This window comes from Pseudopodoces humilis, chromosome 12 (genome assembly GCF_049639895.1).
Source record: "Pseudopodoces humilis isolate 2021_Gansu_Grassland_sample_001 chromosome 12, ASM4963989v1, whole genome shotgun sequence".
NCBI classification, from domain to species: domain Eukaryota; kingdom Metazoa; phylum Chordata; class Aves; order Passeriformes; family Paridae; genus Pseudopodoces; species Pseudopodoces humilis.
The window spans coordinates 18,194,677-18,217,699 of NC_142211.1; the positions used below are offsets into that span (position 1 = coordinate 18,194,677).

At 44.2% G+C, this 23,023-nt stretch overlaps 1 protein-coding gene across 1 annotated transcript in view; it reads right to left on the reverse strand.

Moving 5' to 3' along the window:
* LOC148183461 (protein patched homolog 1-like) overlaps positions 1 to 13,025 on the reverse strand; it is a 62,946-nt gene extending 49,921 nt beyond the window's left edge. Inside the window, exon 1 of the mRNA XM_088061489.1 lies at positions 12,903 to 13,025. Within this exon, the coding sequence (XP_087917615.1) occupies positions 12,903 to 13,025 (123 nt within the window). The remainder of the gene's footprint in view (positions 1 to 12,902) is intronic.
* Positions 13,026 to 23,023: the final 9,998 nt, after the last annotated feature.

A 23,023-nucleotide genomic window follows, 5' to 3' on the forward strand; every position in this document is an offset into this window, starting at 1 on the left:
ATCCCTAAGTTTGATCCAGATTCTTTTGGTAAGAGAAAGAAAGAAGGCTTAGTGATTCCTACTGTACAACTCCCCTCCCAGTCCCCTGGGAGATGGGTATAAGCCATATTCCCACAAATCCAGAACAGATGTTCTGGAGCTGTCCAGAATGTATCTCTTAGTTTCATTGGGTATTCCCAATACTTGGATATTTCCCTAATTCCCCAAAAGGGATTTACCCCCTTTCCAGCACATTCATATAGTTGGTATCCCTCATGGTAAATGCACTCCCTTTCTTTTTTGCCAATTGACCAGTATCTGTTTGGTTCTCCGGGGACCCATTTTATATCTGAATCTTTTATTATTAAGTACCTCTTGCAAGCCATCTTTCCTACGTGGGTTGTATATCCTTTTCCAGCCCTTTTTATACACTCTTCTCCAATTATCTTTGCCTTTAAGCCTGTCTCGGTTTTAGAAGACAGGTGTTCTGCTAGGGAGGGCAGGAGCCTCCTTTGGAATGAAAGAATGTAGACCCCCTCCCTCCAAATTATTATAATTCTGAAATCAAGGGGCTTTCAGGCAGAGATCTGGGGATAGGAATAACACTTCTTTACTAACATTTATAACACGGCAAACAAACAACAATAACTACAGCATTAGCAAGAAAACAGAAACAGGGACCCCGTGACAGCTTTCTCGGCTGAGACGGGATGGAGGAGAGGCTTTGCTTCACAAACCCCCTCGGGCAGTCAGTCCCGGTGCTCCTGTAGGGCTCTGAGGAACACTCAGCTGGAACAGCAGGGATGAGCTGAGATCCTGGGCCGGTGGCTGAGGTGTATCAGCAGCTCCGCTGCAGTGCCTGGCACTGCCACACGTCCCGGCAGGACAGGGGGTGCAAGCCCCACCAACAAAGAGGGGAGAAGGAGAAGAAGCAGCAGCTCCGTCTGGATGATGGCAAAATTCCCTTCTCCTCACCGCAGCAGCTCTGCACTCAACGTGTCCTTCTCCGAAGCTGAAGAAAGCCTGCCAAACTGTCCCCACCCTCCTTTTTCCTGCCCCCCTTTCCCCCCTGGGCCCGACCAAACTCTTTGTGTTTTCTCAAGCACTCACCAAGTACCCACAGTTAGGTTTTCCCTGCAACTAATGGGTAAAAATTCCACGGGCAAGCCAGAACTAAAAAAAGACACCTAACCCCCAACAAAGCCCCACTGTTCTCTTCTTCTCAGTCCCTCGGTTTGGAATTTTGGTTCCGTTAATTTCCATCTTAGAATATCTAGCGGTCCTAAACCAATCCCTTCCCAGGGCCAGACCTCAGTCATCTGCATGTTTCCGCACACCCAGCAATTGATTTAATTCAGCTCTTTACTGATCTTTTCAATCAGGTCTATAAACAAATTCTTTCCTAAAGGTTCATTCACCTCTTCTTTCTTTGCCATTAACTGTTTCTCTTTAATTATGTCTCATATTCTTTCATTTTCAAAGCAAAACCAAGTTTCTCCAACCAGACATTCCCTGAGCAGACGTTGCCTAAATGTGGCTGTTTTTTGTGATCCAATATGTTTTCCCATCCTCCCGGCATGTGTCCAACTGGGAATGGTCAAAGCAAGTGGGATTTATGTTTGTATGGACTCTCATTAAGGATCCTAGATTCTCCCCATCATAAAGGGGTTGATAGCATTTTGTGCAGGGATTTTCCTTCCCTCTCACATAGACGAGAAGCAAGCTTAACACCAATTTTACCAAGAGTCCGGTATGAGCTGGTTTTCCTGCAGCAAGCCTCGTGGGTCACCCGCTTCCTTAGCCTCACCTGGTCTTGCCTCTTGGACAAGGTGTTTTTATAGGGATGGTGGAGTCCTTTCTTTTTATTCCCACTTCTTAGTAATTTTCATAAGCCATCAAGAAATGCTCGGTGAAAGAAGCTAATTTTTACAATAGTATATAAACTTACAATAGCAATGTTATAAATGCAAAGGCAGATTTGGGTTAAATAAAAGAACAATTTATTATAAAACAATTTTTATAAAAAAATAAACAATGAGGAAAAACCACAATAAAACAAACAGCGCAGCGCTGGGTGGACAGGGGTCTATACCCAAAGGTATAGGTGTTCCCAAATCCACGAAGGAGGGTAGACTGTCCGGGGTTTTTATAGGGATTTTTAGCCTTGAGGCCAAATTCCAGGCAGGCACCATTCACCAACGGTCCTTGATTGTTGTATGAATTGATTTCCTGGCGTTGGAGAATAGAGTCAAATGGACGTCCGGACAGAGTCTCCTCATATGTAAAGAAGTTTACAATTCCGCTGAACGTGTCCTACCTGTTTACAGTAGTAGCATTCCGGGGGTTCTCTCTGTGGGGCAGGGGCTGCCCAGTGAGAACCTCGACTTTTTCCGGGTAGTGTTTTAAACTTACCCTGCATCTGTTCTTGTTTCTGGATCTCTTTTACCGCAGTTACTAAAACCTTAGCCTGCAATTTCTGCTTCTCATCTTCTCTCCTCATGTATACTTTTTGAGCTTCCCTTAGGAGCTCCTGGAGGCTTTTATCTTGCCACTCCTCGATCTTTTCTAATTTTCTCCTAATGTCCTCCCAAGATTTAGCCACGAATTGTGTTTTTTAACAGAACCTCCCCCACAGGAGAGTTCGGGTCAGTCTCAGAGTAAATCTGTAAACTTCGCCGTAATCTCTCGATCTATTCAGTGGGTGGTTCCTCTTTTCCTTGACATTCTCTAAAAATTTTGCTAACATTCTGGCCCCTAGGGACCGCTTCTCTTATACTTTGTACAATTATGCTCTTTAAATCCATCATGTTCCGTCTGCCTTCCTCCGTCTGTGCATTCCAGCTCGGGCTTACACTAGGCTATTTCTGGTTACCTGGCGTCCCCTGTGGATTGCGTCTGTCTCAGTCTCTGATACCGGCTTGTTTAATCATCTCTCTTTCTTCCTGATTAAACAATGATCTCAGGATTGCCATAAGATCGTCAAAGGTATAAATACTACTTCCTAAAAATTCATCTGACCTCTCAGCCACCCCAAAAGGGTCATCTAACAACCGCCCCATCTCTTTTTAAAAGCCCTTACATTTCCAGAGTTAAGGGGTACATTCACAAAACCGATCACTCCCGGGGCCGTCGGTACTTCCCTAAGAGGGAACAACCGGTGCCCCTCTTCACTCTCTCCCCATTCATTATCTATCATTCTCGCTCTTAAACGGGTTCTACTTGCGGGAGGGGAATTGGTGATTGTGGGTTGCACTCCCTGTTATCAATTGTGGGAATTCTGCCGCCACCCGGCTGAAGGGAGGGATCCCCTCCGTTGTATGGGAGGGTCCCGGTTGTGGCGGCTGGACCGGCAGGGGCGGATAGGGTGATCCCCAGCCTTGTGCAGGAAAAACCTCCGAGGAGGGTGCTGTGGTTACGGTGTTTACAGGCGGGGAAAGGGGAAGGGCTGCCGGCCGGCATCGCTGCTGGCCCCGACTCTCCCGCTTGAGACACACGTATCTCAGTGGGTTGGTCTCGGGGGCCCAAGGGTGCTGAGGGCACCACTTGATCTGCAGAGGAAGGTCTCGCTGGTCCTCGATACGGGGGGGGGGTGGTAAGTGATCGAGGGGTTCCCAGGACTCAGCTCTCGACTCACGTTTTTCTTTTTGTTTTATTGGAAATAGCCCTACTCTGACGTTTACCCAGAGCTTTAGCATATTCCCTCTCCTCAGGATCTGAGGGGACCTTGTTCTCCACATAGGAGAACAACTTGTTACACGTCCATTTTTCAAATGTGCCTAACACTGGCCAAGTGAGGTGACTTCTCAACTCCTGTCCTCCCCAAACCTCCATACAATAATGTATTAATTTCTCCTTTGATTTCCCCTTTCTCTGGGGACAATCTTCCCAGTGTTTTAGCATCCACCCCAAGGGACTCTCCAGTGGGATGTCTGGTGATTCCTCCCCCTGATCGGAGGAATCTTTTCCTGTGCTTCTTCCTTGAAGCTTACTCTTTTTCTGCCCCATACTTCGCAAAATATAATTTTCTTACCTTTCTTCGACTTCTCCGGGAGTCGATATCTGTTTCTGCGTTGTGTACTTAGGAATCAAAATTTGCCGATACTCACCTTTCAGCGAGCTGAGCTGAGGTCTCTTGTAATCGGTACTTTTGATTCTTTCCTGGACCTCTCCCTGGGTCCGTTTACTAAGAGGGTTTACCAGTCTCGAGCTCGACAAGACGTCCCTTCCCCTCTTAGTACCTTGCGATCAGTTCCCGAGACACCCTTTGGCCTCAGGTTTTACGAGTGTGTGTCGAGAGAAAAAAAACTTTCACTCTGTATCGCTTCCTTCGCGGCCGGCCAATTCCCTCGCGGGAGGATGGAAACGCGACCTTGAAGTCCGCACTCGCTTCGTGATCAGATCACGTCTCACACACTCGCCCGATCGCCCGCTCAACCAGCAGTACTTACAGCTATTTTCCTGCGTGGGTGTCTTTGTGCACACTAGACGTTTTACGAGCAAAGCAAGCCGCGGCTTCCCGAAGGCTCCGTGCCTTCCCGAGCTCTCCGATCCGGATCCTTTCCTTTTTATTGTGGTTTTTACCTCCGCCTAAATTTGGTTCGGATATCGGAATGAACTACGGGGGTTCTCAACTCACCAGGCCGCCAAAATCAGCGGGGGTACCCGTCCTGGGCAGCGAGATTCCCCGCAGTTTCTCCGATCCGAGTCACGGCACCAATCTGTTATAAATGCAAAGGCAGATTTGGGTTAAATAAAAGAACAATTTATTATAAAACAATTTTTATAAAAAAATAAACAATGAGGAAAAACCACAATAAAACAAACAGCGCAGCGCTGGGTGGACAGGGGTCTATACCCAAAGGTATAGGTGTTCCCAAATCCACGAAGGAGGGTAGACTGTCCGGGGTTTTTATAGGGATTTTTAGCCTTGAGGCCAAATTCCAGGCAGGCACCATTCACCAACGGTCCTTGATTGTTGTATGAATTGATTTCCTGGCGTTGGAGAATAGAGTCAAATGGACGTCCGGACAGAGTCTCCTCATATGTAAAGAAGTTCTGGGTGTTTCTTGATTTCATTGTGGTTCAGGCCATCTGGATGGGATGGTTGGATCCGGGTTGGAGCTGATGGATATCTCGGCTGGACTTTTTCCTTTTGTCTACCTGATGGCTTCCCCCAACGGTAGCCTGCAAGGCGGGGTGTTCAGGTCCGGTGATGAGTATCTCGTCGGAGCCTCTCCTTGTTAGCTTGATGATTCATGTCCTGTCTATTCTTTTCCGTTGATGGGCACCGAGCCTGTCCCTGTCAGCTTGATGATCCTTGTCCTGTCTATTCTTTTTCGTTGATGGGCGCCGGCTAGGATCGTTATCCTTTGAGTGGGAATTCGCGACTAGATCTGGGAAGGGCTTGTGGGCCATACTGTACTTTATATTTTATATCATTATTGTTATATACATTTATTTAGATTTCTACGAATTTTTACAAGTTCATTTCTCACAGCAACAACTAGCAACAGTAACAACAACTGTAGTACTAGATTAATAGCAATGTAACCCCAGTTACAACAGTCTCTTAGTCTCTTGCTGATATGTTTGAGTCTGTAAGTTCTTCAGTTCACCTTGGGATGTTTTTTGAGAGTTATTTTAAGGTTGGTTGGATCTCTGGTGGCAATCCACTGAAAGGGAACCTTTGGTGATTCATCTGAGCTCAGTCTGTCATCAGGTGGGGATACTGGTCCTTTTACTCGGGTAATATGGGTCCAGCCTTTTTCTTGAGTTTTCACAGTGGTGTGAGATGTCAGCAGTACCTGGAATGGATCCTCAAATTTAGGGGTTAGTGGGGTGGTGTTCCAAGATTAGATTAAAACCCAGTCTCCGGGATTAATTTGATGAACATCCACATCAAGGGGAGAAGTTTGGGGAAGATACCCTCTTTTCCTTAGACTTTCTAAGGTTTTGTTGATAGTTTTTAGATATGTGTGGGTTAAGGCCTCTCCTTCTAGATAGTCTGCTGTGCTCTATGGGGTGATGTTGAGGGTTAGGTGTCCTTTTTTTTTTGTTTTGTCCTTCAGGCCTGCCCGGGGAATTTTTACCCATTATGTGCTGGGACAACCTAACTACCGGTACTTAGGGGTGCTCACAACGGACAAAGAGTGGCCAGGCCCAGGGAGGGGGGGGAAGGGGGCAGGAAAGGAGGGTGGGGACAGTTTTTGGGCTGTCTTTCTTCGGCTTCGGGGAAGGACGTTCGTGTGCTGGGTCGTGGAGCTGCTGCTGTGGGGAGAAGGGATTTTTCGCCATCACCCAGACGGAGTTGCTGCTTCTTCTCCTTCTCCCCTCTTTGTTGGTGGCCTCTCACCCCCTCTCCTGCCGGGACGTGTGGCAGCCACCGCCACGGAGCCGCTGATACACCTCAGCCACCGGCCCAGGATCTCAGCTCGTCCCTGCTGTTTCCAGCCGACTGTTCCTCGGAGCCCTGCAGGAGCACCGGGACTGACTGCCCGAGGGGGTTTGTGAAAACAAAACCTCTCCTCCATCCCATCTCAGCCGAGAAGGCTGTCCCGGGGTCCCTGGTTCTGTTTTCTTGTTAATGCTGTAGTTACTGTTTGTTTGTTTGCCTGGTTATACTAGTAAAGAACTGTTATTCCTATCCCCAGATCTCTGCCTGAAAGCCCCCTTGATTTCAAATTTATAATAATTTGGAGGGAGGGGGTCTACATTCTTTCATCCCAAGGGAGGCTCCTGCTCTCCCTAGCAGACACCTGTCTTCTAGAACCAAGACTGGTGAGTAGGAAGGGTAGCCCAAACATCATTTCATAGGGAGACACCCCTATGTCTGCTCGTGGTCTCGTGCGAATTCTCAGAAGGGTGAGCGGTAAGCACTTGAGCCAGCTTAGGTGGGTTTCTATGATTAATTTAGTTATTACATTTTTTAAGGTCTTGTTCATCTGCTCTACCCTTCCAGAACTCTGGGGGTGCTAAGGGGTATGAAGCCTCCATTTTATTCCCAAAGCCTCGATGATATGATGTAGAGTTTGGACAATAAAATGGGGGCCTCTGTCTGAGTCAATGTTATTGACTAGACCATACCTGGGGATTATTTGTTCTACCAATATTTTTGCTACCACTTCAGCAGTTTCCCATTTTGTGAGGAAAGCTTTGACCCAGTGGGTAAGATGGTCGACTATCACCAGCAGGTATTTATAGCCCTGCACTGCAGGCATTTCAGTGAAGTCAATCTGTATATTTTGAAATGGTCTCAGAGCCAATTCTCTTCCCCCAGGTATGGTCTTTCTCATGACCTTTTGATTTACCCTTTGGCAAATTACACATCCCTCAGTGACCGCCTTTGCTAGGTTATACCACTCCTATGCATAAATTGTCTCTTAAGAAATGATCACAGTCCCTGGGTTCCCCAGTGGGTGAGTCCATGGATTTCTGTCAAGATTTTTTGGGCTAAAGCCTTATTTAGGAATTTCCGCCCATCGAATGTTATCCACTCCCCACATTCTCCCTGATGTAGGCCTAATTATTTTATTGCTTTTAATTCTTTTTCTGTAAAAATTGGCTTTGTTTTTTCCTTTTCCCTGTCTGCTGGTGTTTCATTTAATTTTAAGATTTTGGCTGAATCACCTGGATCTGTGGCTGCTTCTTTTGCCATCTGGTCAGCTAACTGATTTCCTTTATTTCCCAGGGTATCTCCCTTTTGATTCCCTTTTATATGTACAGGAGCTATTTCTAAGGGTTTTGGTAAGGACTCTATTACTGATTTTATCAGTTCTTCATGTACTAATTTTTTTCCTTTTGAATTTAAATATCTGCGTTCTTCCCAGATCTTTCCAAACTTATGGACTATACCAAAGGCATATTTCGAATCCATGTAGATTGTCCCTCTATCCCCTTCTAATAGATCTAATCCTCTTTTTAGGGCATAAACCTCACAGCATTGAGCTGACCAGTTGGTTGGTAACTTTCCCTTTTCTACAGTATTTAGTTGTTCTCCTTCTGTTACCGCCACTACTGCATAACCAGAGGCTCTTTTTCCATTTACCACCCTTGAAGACCCATCGGTGAATAAGGTCTTTCCATAGGGTAGGGGTAGATCCTCAAGATATTCCCTTATCCTGGTCTAATAATTTACGACCTCCAAACAATTATGTTCTATTTCATCTAGAGGGTCGCCTGAAAGAATTGAGCGGGGTTCAGACATCAAGAGGTAACTATTTACAAATCCTCAGTGTTCATTAGAATAATTTCATACTTTAATATTCTTGGTCTGTATATCATTGTTGGGCTTTTTAAGTACCGTTTTTAGGTCATGGGGTGTGTACACTTTAATCTTTACTAGTAGGGTCAGTTTTTTTGCTTCTTCTATTAGGATGGCAGTTGCAGCAATTGCCTGGAGGCAAGTGGGCCACCCCCTTGCAACAGGATCTAAGAATTTTGAAAGGTATGCTATGGGTATTTTCTTCTCTCTCCATTCCTGAGTTAGTACACCATATGCGGTACCTGTCTCAGTGTTAACAAATAAATGGAACTCTTTCCAGTGGTCTGGTAGGCTTAACACTAGTGCTGAAGATAGTTTGTTCTTTAAATCTTTTAGCTGTCCTTCATCTTCAGCTGTCCACTTGACTGGCTCAGGGTCTACTAGTTTTTCATAGAGAAATTTGACACTTTGGGTGTACTGATCTATCCATAATTTACAACAGCCGAATAATCCAAATAGTCTCCTTATGTCCCTCTTAGTTTTAGGAGCAGGTATGGACATCAGGCCAGCAATTCTCTCTGGGCTTAGTTTTTTAAATCCTTCTCCAATAATGTGTCCTAAATAAGTTATTTCCAATTGTACAAACTGTAATTTGTTCTGAGATACTTTCAGGCCTTTGGTACCTAAGAAATTTAGAAGCTGGACACTTGTTATTTTTACTTTATCCTGCTTTTCTCCAGATATTAACAGATCATCTACATATTGTAGAATCTGAACACCCTCTTCCAGAGTAAATTGTTCCAAAATACTTTCTAACACCTGTCCAAAAATATTAGGGGACTCAGTGAATCCCTGAGGTGTGTCCACCTCAGTTGCTGTTTCCTATCCCTCTTAGGGCACTCCCATTCAAAAGCGAACCAGTCCCTGAAATTTTCCACTAAAGGACATGCCCAGAAGGCATCCTTCAGGTCAACAATGGTAAACCATGCACGTGTTCTTGGTATTTTACTTAGCATGGTATACAGGTTGGGCACTACTGGGTGTCTAGAAATTGTTCTTTTATTTATTTCTTTTAAACCTTGAACTAATCAATATTTTCCTTCTGCTTTCTTTATTGTTAAGATGGGAGTGTTGTGTGGGGACATGCAGGGTCTAGAATACCTTCAGCCAAGAGGTGTTCTATTACAGGCACAAGTCCTTGTTTTCCTTCTAAAGATATGGGGTACTGTATTGAGAAACCGCTCAGGCTATTCATGAGTCTTCACAGAAGTAAAAGTGAACACCGTTTATTTCTATCTTTAGCACACCATTTATAAGGTTTTAAAGGGTCTGCGGGCTAAGCAAGTTACTATTGGCTAATACACACAGGTTTACATATTTTTTCTCATACACAAGGATATTGTTTTGCTTTATTCTCTCTCCTGCAGGAAAGTTTCAAGGACTTTAGCCTTTAATATCACGACTTATTTCAAAGGCTGGTTTATGCAGACAAGCCTTTACTAATATATCATGCCCACCTTCTGTTAAAATATTATCTACAGTACTGTTTTACTCAGACAGGGGGGCCCTCCTTCTGCATTTTCACCTGGATCGGTGGGATGTCCAAATAGCCAAGTTTTCCTTCTTGGGCCCATACTTCCAGGTTTAGCTCTTCTAAATCCTGAGTGGTTAACTTCATGATCTGGACTACAATTTTTCCATCTTTAGGGATAACTCCTACGCCTAACTGGACTTGTAAGTCCCTCCCTAATAAGTGACTTTCTAAATGAGGTAGATAAATGAAGTCTGCGAAGCACTGCCTTGAATCCCCCTTTATTTTGATGCCTTCTGCTATGAAGGCTTTGAAAGGCCTTCCCTCTGCCCCTAATACGTCACAAGTTTTTTCCCCAACTTTTATCCCCACTGGAAGCTTATTAATACTTGATTGGTCTGCCCCTATATCTACTAAAATCTCAAATTCTTCACTCTGGGGACCCACCTCAAAGTTTACCAAGGGCTCTTCATGATGGTCCATTGGGTCCCCCATTAGGTAGACTCCTTGACACCCCTAATCTCTATCTCTTTCTCCCTTTAGGATTTTCTCTAGTGTGTCTTGTTCTTTTGCAATAGCTTGGTCCATTGCCAGTTTCCTACAGTCTCTTCTGAAATGCCGTACTCCTTCACAGTAGTAGCACCTTTGGTCCTCCCTGACCCTTTTGGGTGTAACCCAAGGTGGTCTAGGTGCATTCCTACCCTCCTTTGGTGTAAGTCTTGTCTCATTTCCACTTGAGTGATTTTTATCCACCTCCCTAGCCACAGCCACCATTATTCTCGCCTTAGTTTTTGCTTTCTCCTCCTCTCTTCTCAAATACACCCTTAAAGCGTCCTTCAATAATTCGTTCATTCCTTTCTCTTGCCAGTCTTCCAAATTCTCTAGCTTCCCCCTAATGTCTGGCCAAGATTTGGTGACAAATTGCACCTTTAATAATACCTGGCCCTCAGGACTATCAGGGTCAATGTTAGAATATAATTGCAAATTTCGCCTTAGTAGATTAAGCCAAGATGCTGGTGTTTCGTCTTTCTCTTGAGTCCCATCAAACGCCAATTTGGTGTTGTTTCCCCGAGGTACAGATTCTTTTATCCCTCTAACTATCAGGGATCAATAGTCTTCCATATTTCTTCTCCCCTCCTCTTCATTTGGGTCCCACCCGGGGTTCACTAGAGGTAATTTATAATCCCCTGGAGGCCCTAGCCAGTTCTCCCTTTCCCAAATTCTCATGCCTGCAGCTCTGATTAACCTAACCTCCTCTGGGTTAAAGAGCATGGTCAGGATTGGATTTAATTCTCCCCAGGTATAGATATTTGGACCCAAGAACTGGTCTATTTGATTAGACATTCCTACTGGGTCTTCTACCAAATTTCCCAGTTCTTTCTTAAAACCTCACACTTCAGAAGCTGTCAAGGGGACATTTACAAAGCCAACTCCCCTAGCTACTGCTCCCATAGGAACTTCCCTAAGGGGAAAGAGATTTTCTACCTTTGAGATTTTAGATCAGGTATTGTAATATGGACCCTCTGCCAAATTTGTACTAGATGGAGGACTTGAAGAGGAGGTGGATAAACTTAGTTCCCAATTAGGAGGAGGTAGTGGGAGAGTAGAAGGAACAGGAGAGGAAGATGAGCCCATAGCTGGAGACACAGGGAAGGGAATTGAGGAAGTTGGTAGAGGGATTGAAGAGGGGGCTGAAGGTGTGACAGGTAGGGACTTTTGATTTTGAACACAGATGTTTACATTTGAGGCAGGAGATGGTGAAGGGATAACCAGGGCTGGTGGAAGGTTTGGGCTTACAGTATTAGGTGGAGGTGGTAACGGGGTCACCTCTGCTGGGGAAATAGAAGTTGCAGTTTTCAAGGAGTGAGGGAATGGGGTTTCAGTGGAAGGAGAAGCTGGGGAAGGACTCAAGGTATTTATTTGGGTAATTGGGGAGGGGTTTGAAGGTAAGATTGCAGGAGGGTCTAGGAAAGGGATTTGGGGCATTGCTGGGTAAACGGGGAGGAGGAAGATAGTCTAGGGGATCCATTTTGCTATGAACTTCTTTCTCTGATTCCTTTCCTTCTTTATCCCCTTTCTTGTTCTTGCTTCTTAAATTTGCAGATCTTAACAGTCTCTTCTTTAGTGAGATCTCTTTCCCAACAGGCTGCATAGGATATTTGTTCTAAATTAGGGTTACCTTGATCCCTTAAATAGCAGTTAAGTTGGGAACAAACCCAGGGATCATTAGACCCATACCACGGCCACTCTGCTTGCAATTCTAGATTGGGCCAAACCTCAATGCAATAGTGAATCATTTTAACTTTATCTAGTCCCTTTGTGGTATTATATGTCTCCCATTTGTCTAACAATTGCCCCAGTGGACTGTCTAGAGGGATGTTCTTTTGTGCTTTACTCTTTTTCTTGGGTCTTACTTCCTTACTTATACACTTCCCCATCCTTATCTCTCAATTGGGCCTTAAAAACAAACTTACTGTGCTCCTACCCAAACAGAAACTTAATGACGGGCAATACAACCTATAAATAACCTAAACTGATTTGGCCCTTCACACTAAAAGTTCCTTAAGGTGCCTCTACCCCAATGAAAGAACTAAAGACAGGCAAATTAATCTCTAATCAACACAAACTCGGATCCTACTCTAGCAGGGTTCTGTAGCCTGGTCTTGAGGCCTAGCCCCTCAATCCAGCTGCCTAAAGTTCCTCCAACTCTAGCAGGGTTCTATAGCTTGGATAATCTTGAGGCCTAGCCCCTCAATCCAGCTGCCTATAGTTCCCCCAACTCTCCTTCGAGGGATGGGTCCGATGGGGCTCTCCCTGGCCCCCTGCCCACCCTCGATCTGGGGTAGCTAGCCCCTTCTGAGAGTCCGGTCCCAACGGGGTAGCGCTCCCCCTCCCAGCACTCCCCTGACCGTGACTCACACCTCGCCAAGTCCCTATGCGCCCAGGCCTACTTGGGGTCTGCAGGTCATCACACCAAATTATATCCTCCACCCACCTGGAGTTTTCCCAAGGGAGACGCCTCAAACTCTCTTTATCCAATTGCTTCCCCTCGTTCCCTGCCAGCCCCCTCGCGGGAGTCTGGAACCACGGTAGTAGAGGGTCCTCACTTGCTCCGGGGGTCTGAGCTGCCAGCCCCCATCTCACTCACTCTCATACTCACTCGTCTCCCTACTCCCACTGCAGGTCACTCACCAGTCTCTGACCAACGCTCCTTGGAGTTGACATCTCAGGCTGAATCCTTGGTCCCTGATAGCCAATCTTCCCACAGAGGTCCAACGGGTGGTAGTCACTCAGTCCCTGGTCCTCGGTGGGCATGGCTATCCCGGATGAGCCCCCAGCTAAAATAAATAGGTCAGGAGACAGACTCCTGTTTTATGCCTTTATTAGGACTCAACCTTGGGGTGGGGGCCCGAGGGGTTGCTTGCACCACTGCTGCTCCCACACTGGCAGCTCCAAGAAGGAGGCACAATTCAGCTTTGCAGCACACACTGCAGAGCTGGGGCTTCCCTCCTCATGGGAGTAGCCAGGAGGCCTGTTGTTCTGGCTCATTGTCCAGGGGAGTCACTCCTTTCCAGTCCTCTTTAGGCCATGGTGATGCAGGAAGATGGTCTTTTAAGCAGACTCAGGTGATGCAGGAAGATGGTCTTCCATCATAGCTTGCTAGGATATGTTTCTTTGTCCTTTTATTCCTTTGTTAGCTCCTTGTTTTGGTGTCTGGCATGCCTTAGTTTGCATATGACTCAGGTGCACAGCCCCCTGGGAGCAGGGTTGTTACATAGTAACGGGTAAGTAAGGGAAAGGCGGGTAAGTAAGGGAAAGGCGGTAGAGGTACATCTTATAAGAGAACTCTTAAAACACTTTAACAACTGGTAATTAACATTACTAACAACTACCGGGGTAAACAAGGGGTACAACAAACAAGGTTTACAAATGGGACAAGAACATTAACTGTACACAACCAAACACTTACAGTATTTTAACCGGGGTGGATTTCTTGAGACATTTTATTCATGACATGTTACAGCTGCAAGCATTTTTCTCTAGCCTTGGGGCTGAGTGTACCAACCCTTAGCACAGCTTGTCGCAGAGGAGTCTCAGGAAGCGGGGCCAGCACAGAGGATGCTCCAGTCCACACTCCATTGCACACGTCTGGCTCGGGCAGACCTCCGAGCCCATTCGCACGGAAGACAAAGAAAAATTCACCCGCCCCAGCTCCACGTCTGGCTTGCGAAGGCTCATTGGGAACTGCTTCGGAGCAGGGGAATGGCTGCTCGGCAACAAATGAGCTGGGCTTTAAAGCACGTCCAGTGAGTGTTCATTAAAAAAAAAAAAAAAAAAAAAAAAATAGGAGAGAAGATGAAAAAGTTGAGGGGACTATGGGATGACATGGGATAGGACCCAACATGTGAGCAAGAGTCTGGGACAACCTCACTGGGCACTGCAGAAGGGCGCTTCCCCTTATCTTTTCACTCTGTGGGCAGCATTGAGGAGCTGCCAGGGCAGCCACAGCATGTGCTCGAAAGTTTCTTCTGGTACTGTGTCCTGTGCCATACCGGGGCCTGCAGGCACCAGGCGCATTTCCATTCAATTCGTAAAACGCCCGGGGTTGAGGCCATGGGCAAAACCTCTGATAAAAAAGATGTGTGCTAAAGTCTTTACAAACAATTCGATGGGTGTTAATGTCTTTGAAATGGGTCTTAATGTCTTTACTATCTTTGGGCAGCAGGTTCATTACAGAGCTCAGACAGCTTGACTCCTGAAACAGACAAGTGGATCTGCACAAGCCTGAACTTCTGAACTTTGGGTGGAAATGACAGGTTCAAGGGGGCATAGGTGGTAGGAGGTTCAGGAAGGCTGTACTTTTCTAGTACCTCAGTCAGTGGGGAAAGGAAGAGGGCAACATGCAGCTGGGAGTTTAGGATAAAAGGAGGCTGTGCCTTCCATAATCTCCCTTGATTAGAATAAAGTTGCAGAACTCCTATGTCTCCTTTATGGACACTGTCTTTTCATAGCGTGATTTTCCATATACCCCAGCGCCATTCTCTCTTGGGGAGACTGTTTCAAGGATGTGCACTGGCAGCAAGACTCCCCCCCCAGCAGGGCTGTGAGCCACAAAGACCCAGTGCTAGGAGCTGCCTGTGCACTTCACCACCAGTGTAGATTTTATTTTTGCAAAATTGCAATGTGGCATCCATTGACAGAGGTTCTCCAGGGTCACTGTCACCAGTGGGCAATTCTCTTTCCTCTCCTTTTCACTGCTTTTTTCTGCACTTCCCTGTAGTCTTTAGATTGCAAGGCAAATCTGTATCTTTGAAGGCCAGGCCTTGTGCTCCTTAGTGAGCGATGTCCAGGGAAACTGCTGGGAGCACCACACGTGTATACACAAACGAGAGAAAGAAACCTAAAAGGAGCTGAAGGCTGGTCAATTGGAGGATGAAATACACACCTAAGATTCAGTCAAACACCTCTATTCGCGTTTCAGCTGGGGAAAACAACTGTGCTTCTCATTAGGAACCAATGTACCGTTGTGTCAGGAAAATTAATCCACAAACACCAGAGGTTTATGTCCAAAAAGGAGACAGAGGAGTCCTTTTACTTTATTCGAATAAAGGGAGAGGCCATGGGGCATTCCCCTGGGGTCTCTCAAATTTTTGGAGGGTGCAGCCTCCTTTTTATCCTAATTCCCGGCCAGTTGTCCCTTCTCTCTTTCCCCATAGGCTGAGGTACTTGAGAGGTACAGGCTTCCCGGAACGCTTGATACCTGTGATACCTTCCCCCCCCACCCCCAATGCATAATCCCTTCTTAACTTTTATGGAATTCATAGTGTTCTTTCAGTGCCTCTTTGATCTTCTACTGGAATCCATCCCATTGTTTCTGTTGTCTCTCACTGATAGCTACATCTTATCAACTGACCCACAGCTTGTTTGTAAAGACAAGCTCATCATTCCTCTCAATCCCTCCTCTTTTAATTTTTGTTAGTAATTGTCTTTACAAACTTTAGTTATCATTGACCTAATTTCTTGTTCTTGGGTCCTTTTTGGCTTTGCAACTATTTGAGGTGGCATCACTTTCTGCCCTTTTGTAGCTATCTCTGGATCAGTAGGCACGGCTACTACCTGCATTCCTTTGATCACATCTTGAATGAGTTGTATTAAGCAAGGGATCATGCATGGTAAAAAGATTAGAGTTGCTACAACACATAAGAGGAAAAAAAACATTTGTTTGACCCATAGGCCACCAGGTAACCATGAAAACATGTCCCATTCCCATCCTTTCCAGGTTTGGACTGGTACATGGGCTAACTTTCTTATTCTTTTTGTTATTTGTTTTACCACTTTTCCTTTGCCATCTATTTGCAAACAGCAGTTTGAGTCATTAAATTTTCCACACACCCCCCCTTCTTCTGCTAATAAATAGTCTAATACCATCCGATGTTGAAATATTGCATTTCTCATCTGAGTAGACTGGTCAGCAAGAAGGTCAAGAGCTGTAGCTGTCTGGTTGATTATTATTTCAAAGACAGCTTGCAACCGAATTATCCGATTTAAATTATAAATGGGTTCTCTGGCACCTGATATTAATTAATTTGGGTTCCAGGTAGCTGGTCCATAGTGTTGTATGATTCGTTCAGGTGGCCATTCATCTTTTCCCCACTTTTGGGTGCTCTTTCCAACCAGAGATGTATCAATGGACCGCTTTTCTCTAATTACATCATCATATACTTTGATTCCTAACTGATTTCTTTGAACTTGTGGCAGCAGAAACAACAATTGTCTAACATATCCTACATAACATATTCCTGACCAGTTTGGAGGTAGCCTGCGGTAAGCATTTTGGCCACAAATCCAGTAATGCCCCTTTAGAGCCCAGGTCCCATTAGCAAAGGGACCTTTCCGATTTTCATCATCAACTGGTGGGTCAAAATACAGGTTGCTTTCAGGGCCTAGTGGTCCACCAACAATAGTTGCCTCGCCATAAGAATCACAATATTTACATTTCCAAGCTCCTACATGAGTTTCCACTTGCAATCACATCCCAGATATGTTTTATTAGATCTGGACCAGAACTTACTGAAAAGGGTTCGAGTTCCATTCTGGTGTTGCCATTTCCACTGATAGTTTCAGACAACATGTGTCTTACTTGTGGAATTATCTCGGGGGCAGCTTAAAAATAAAGGGTCAAAAAACTTATCCTTCTCCACTGCTTTGCAGCGTTCAAAATCTTTTTGGTAATTATGGAAGGAACACCTTACTCAGCTACCATTAGTGAGCTTAACATGCATTTGATTTCATCTGCCTCAATATCTGGAACAGTCATAAGGAGGGCAGTTGGGGGTCCAACAATCTAAACCCAAAGATAAAGTCCAGTCACAAACGCTCTTTCCCACATGTGCTTCCTGTTCTGTTTAGGCAATAAATGCCTCTTTCAGAAGAATGAAGCTGCCATGGACTTCCTTCTTTGTCTCAAAATCCTGTTCTATTATGGACTTCACTCAGGGTGCTAACCCACCATTTAGGCTCGACTGGGCTGGCCACCCATGGCCAGCTTTCAGATCCCCCTGGCCCTCCACAGACTCAACAGTTTCTAAGGTTAAAGGTCTTTGCTACTTGTTCTCCTAAAGTAAAAAAATTATTTTCCCACTTTAGACCCCAACTTAACTGAAAATATAAAGGTAAAATTATTAAGAGAAACATTCTAATAGTGTTATAATCTAATTTCTAATTTTCAATTTCATGTTGTCTTCTACACCACCTGTGGCAAGTGAAGGCACAGAAACAGCTTAGCATAAAGAAAGCAATGACAGCATGGATTGGCTCCCAGTGTCTGGAGATGTGAGAGTAGGGATGCCCATACAGACTATTTCAGCAGGCAGTCTGTGGGTAGGCACTCAGGGCTTCCCCCGATGTCGACGCACAGCTACTGCTCCAGTCCACTCCTTTGGAGTGTCAGTCGCGACTTCCCATCCTTCTCCTCCAGCTGAGATGTCCAAATCTCTGGAGCTTTAGAGACCTTGACTCGAGTGTGATGTGTCCACCCGTGTTCAGCTGTCTTGACAGCTGTTTCTGTGGTCAGCAACACCTGGAAAGGTCCGCGCCACTTAGCCACCAGGGGTGCTTCTTTCCACTCTTTAACTAGGATCCAGTCTCCTGGTTGGATATTATACACAGCAAAGTCCAAAGGCAGGGTCTGTGTCAGCTGAGCTTCCTGTCGAAGAGATTTCACAAGAGACAGTATCCGAGCCACATACTGTTTTAGATATACATCACTTATCTCTACCCCCGCCCCAGGCTGAGAATTACAAGGATAAGGAATTCCAAACATCAATTCAAAAGGAGATAGTTGAATATCTTCCCTGGTTCTGGCCCTTATTCTTGCTAAAGCCAGTGGTAAGAGCCGCAGCCATGGCATTTTCGTTTCTATCACTAGCTTCAGAAGGTGTTTTTTCATCTCTCCATTCATCCTTTCAACCTGGCCTGAGCTTTGGGGATGCCAGGGAGTGTGGAGGTTCCATTGTATCCCTAAAGCAGTCATTACTCCTTTAAGAATTTTTCCAGTAAAATGAGTTCCTCTATCTGAGTCTATTGCTTCCACCATCCCATATCTTGGAATTATTTGTTCCAAAAATAATTTAGTAACTCACCATGTAGTTGCTGAAACAGTTGGGAAGGCTTCTGGCCACCCTGTTAACTGACATACTATTACCAAAAGATATTTAAATTTCCCCACCCGGGGCATCTCAGTAAAATCCACTTGGCATCTTTGGAAGGGACGTACAGCCCAAGGCCTCCCCCCCCGGCCAGTTTCTTTGTAACTTTGTTATTTGTCTTAGCATAAATCAAACAACCATCAACAGCTTATTTTGCCAGAGCAAAAAGACCCACAGCAGCATACATTTTGAGGAAGGCTTCTGCTATCCCTCGGGAGCCCCAATGACTCCCTTCGTGGAGCTGTTTTAGCAGTTGTGAGGCTAAAGCTTTTGGTATCCACTGCTTACCATCTCTTGTAAACCAATTACCCCCTCTTTCTTCTGCCCCGCTCTTTTTAACTATATCAAGTTCTTCTGGTGGAAAAGACAGCTTCTCTGGCAAGGGGGCAGTTACTGGGAGCAAGGGAAGTAACTTAGAGATTTCTGGCAACAATGCAGCTTTCCAAGCTTCTTCATCAGCCAGTCTGTTTCCTATTGCTTCTTCCGAGCACCCTGCCTGGTGTCCCTTGATGTGTATTATTGCTACCTTTTTTGGTAAATTCACCACCTCCAATAGGCGGGAGATTAAGTTCTCATGAGCCAACGTTTTTCCTCTGCAGGTTAATAAACCTCTCTCTTCCCACAGTTTCCCAAATGCGTGTATCACACCATATGCATATTTAGAATCAGTAAAAACATTTACTGTCTTGTCTCGGTATAACTCACAGGCTCTCACAAGCGCATACAGCTCGGCCGTCTGATCTGACCAGGTGGGTGGTAACCTCCCCCCTTCCTTTAGTTGCTTCCTGTTGTAGTTTAAGGCCTGGCGATGCAGAAGATTTCGGGATATAACGGAAAGTTAGCAAAAACCCCGCTCTGTTAGGATATTAAGTCCTCCTATAATTAGCCAATAGCACATAGGTGTGATGTGAGCAGATGGGAGTAACACAGTGACCCCAGGCTATAAAATGTTAAGTTTCCCTGCAATAAATCGCCATATTTGCCATCCATCACATTGATGCTGTGGAGTATGGACCGCGCGGCTGGGATAGCCGCCTGTGCTGGAGCGGGTCTGGGTGCTTATCTTGCTTTAAACCCAACATCTGGTGCCAGAAACCCGGGAGAAAAAGCGGGAAGAAACGTGAGAAGAAATTAAAAAAGCAAGAATACCCTGAGTCAGCGGACAGCGGCCAAGATAGCTGGACTATTCTTGGCGTGCAGATCCTGGGCCCAGAAGGATGATGGAATCATGGATAAAGGTTAGATTGCAAATAAGTTGTAAACCTAATTTGCTTGCTATTGCAAGACTTTTGGTTATTGAAGTCGTAAATGAGTTTGTAAAGTTTATCCACCCTAAGGTGTGGGACAGATGTGTTAAAATCCTTGCTGAGCAAATTTGGGAAACGACAAGGAACTGTTTGCTGGCTACCCTGAAATTTAGGGTCAGAGCTTTACAGCCCCCAGACGGGAGAAGCTCAACTGAGCCGGGAGGGGGGCCGGGAGTCCCCTCAGTCCCTAAATTCTTATCTGCTCTCAGAGAAACAGCGAAGAGCAGAAGATTTTTGGAAAAAGTTAACAGAAATAGCCAGAGGTGTGGCAGAAAAAATAAGAAGAAAGCATCCCCCCAAAGACATAAAGATGGCGCGGAGAAAGAAGTTGTAGCGCAGGAAAAATATGTCTCTAACAAAGAGCTAAAGTTGGCCTTGGAAGGTGGGCACAGTCGGGGGGATGGGAGAGAAAAGGAATGTGAAGAAGAAAGTGAAGCTGAAGTGAAAGAGATAAGACGCGGCGAATGGGAACAGAGGCACAGAGATTGGAATGCAAAGGGAGGAGGGGGGAGCAGAAGGCGGAGGGAAAGGTGGGGTGAGAGGCGGGGTGGAGGCGGAGTGGAACCAGGGGGGAGAGAACAGCCTGCCCACAGAGGTGGTAGCGGGGCCGGGGCCCAAGAAAAGGCACGGCAAACAGGAAGTAGCCGACCAGTTGAGTTCTGACTCCGACTGAGATACGAGCGGTTCACCACCCACCACGCCCCCCCCCACTCCCTCTCTGGGAAGAAGCGCCTGGATAATACCCAGTTTGTTACAGGGTCATGATTTATTGAGTTTTTAAGGGGTGTTTGTATGCCCTTTTGGAGTTAATTTTGTGTTTTAAGTAATTATGAGTTTATGCAATTGCAGTTTTTAGGATTTTACTAGAGAAATTATTGTGGTTTTTTGAAAGTTAAAAAAAAAAAAAAAAAAAAGTTTAAAGTGTTTAACAGAAGTTGCCTTGCAATAATTGGTTTTAGAACCCAAGGTTAAAATATGGTGTGATTTACAGCTTCTAAGAAAACCTTCCAATTAATGTTATCTACAGAAGAGATTTGTGGTTTAAAAAATAATTAGTTAAGAGAACTTTACTGTACAAGACAAAGTTAAGTTAGAGCATGTATTATCTATTTGCTTGTTTTTTCCACAATTTTAATAAGGTAATTTCAATGTGAATCTTTTTGTTATATAAAACATATATAACAGCATATATACCAATTTGGATTTTGGATTTTAGTTTAAAAATTGGACTTGATGTTTTTGAGAAGTGCTGCAAAGGCTAAGTGACAGCTTGCCAAATCCTGTGTTGTTAGGGTTTTTTTTTAGAGAGGCTGCACTTTAGAATCTTAACTAATTTGAACATATATTAAGCAAATTCCTATTGTGAATGAGTGTTTTTGGTAACATCTGCAGTTATTGTGAGTTATTTTCAAAGCTAGATAACATGGAATTGTGATGTATTTGTTACATTTTTATAATGTTTATATAGAATCCATGTTACTGTTGACTTAAATGTTTTTTAGTTAAGCTGTATAACTTAGATATTCTCTTAAAGTTAAGTTTTGTTATTTCTTTTTGTTATAAGTAATTATTGTTAAGTTTAAATTTTGTTTAATTTGAATTGTTTTATGTTTTATTGGAAACACTTGTCTAAATTGCAAAGTATAGTTATTTTTCTAGAGATATGAAGACAGCTACAACTGAAGCAACTGTGATAAACCACTGATGAACACCTGCTTGTGGATGGAAGTGGATGCTGTCTGTAACACCCTTGATTTCATCGAGAGCTCTATTGGTTTTTGCAATTTTTGCAGTTTTTGTTTGTTATAGCTTTTTTATTTTTCAGTATTTCCAGAATTTTAAGAAGATGTACCATTGTTAAGGATTAGCTGCCATAGAAGAGGCTTCAAATTAAACCAACTGCTGAATGATTTAATTGGTCTAGTACCTAAAGCTTCTAATTATTTGATAAAATGCATTTTAACAGTTTGTTGTGCTGTAAGCATCTCATAGCTGTTGTTATTGAAAACCTTGTTTTAAACATAAGTTAAGAGGCATCTTTCCAGTTTAAAGTCTAAGGCCCTGGCCAAGTCTTAACTTTACCTGGACAGAGTGTTTATCAATAGATCCAGATGTTCTTGTACCAAATCAGTATTTGAGTCGCTTTTTAACTCAACAATTTGACCCTATTAATATGACAGCTGGATCAATTTTAAAGTGGGCTTGGAGAATCATTTCCGGACTGATTGTCCAATCCTTCACTGATAATTTTTGGTTTTGTTTGTTTATTAACTATGAGATGCTGGTGCAGTGTTTTAATAATTAATAGTACTTCTATATTAATTGATTTTCAACTGCTATAGGTTTTTACTAATTGTGCATAAGGTTTTGTGTTAATGTTGAACAGAAATACATCTCATTTTTATTTTTTTTTAAGGAAAACGGGGGAAATTGATACCCTAAAAGCAATTTGATTAGTGTAATTCATTAACCTCAAAGAGAGAAGTGCCTGTGTTTTGTTGGCAGGTTCAGAAAGGTCACCTGTCCATCTGACCAGACTGTCTGCCTCTGAACACATGAGATCCAGTGAACAGAAAAGTCATCATACAGCCTTGGTACTCCAGACATGGATCAGAAATGGACCTGTCAGGACACAGTTGTGTCTGAACACTACACAGACAGTTGCTAACAGAAATTTTATGTTGTTATTATGATGTGGTGTCTCTATCAATTTTTCAGTTATCCTTTGTTTTAAGATTTAAAAGGATGCGAAGAACAACATGAACATCAAAGCCCTCAGTCACCGATCAACTGCCAGCTGACATCACGGGAGCAGCAAACATTCCAAGACTGAATCGTGTTGGAGAAATTCTGTAGAAGATTTGAGAGGTGTAGAGACTCCATCTAACTATATATAAAGCAAATTGCTTTCACGCTTAGACTACATATATACCAGAACACGTGTGTTAAAAGTAGTTAAATAATAGTTTAAGGTAAAATGTTTAGGCTGTGTAGTAATTGTTATGTTAGTATAAAGTATAAGTATTTTTTTTTAAGAAATAGTATAAGCACCTTTGAAGGTTTATTAACGTTAAAGTTTTAGCTGTGAGTTTGCAAGTATGGTGTCATTTACATGGTAAGCTGCTTATAGTAATTGTGCTGTTTATAGTCATAACACCTGAAGCAGTGAGCCCCAACCTTGTGGTACAAGCTGAGAACCCATGATCTAATAGTCTAGCCCTTGCATTTATACCCAAAGTTTAAACTCCTCTGTTGACTTTTGTGTATTAGCTGTTATCATCCCCAGAGTCCTATACCA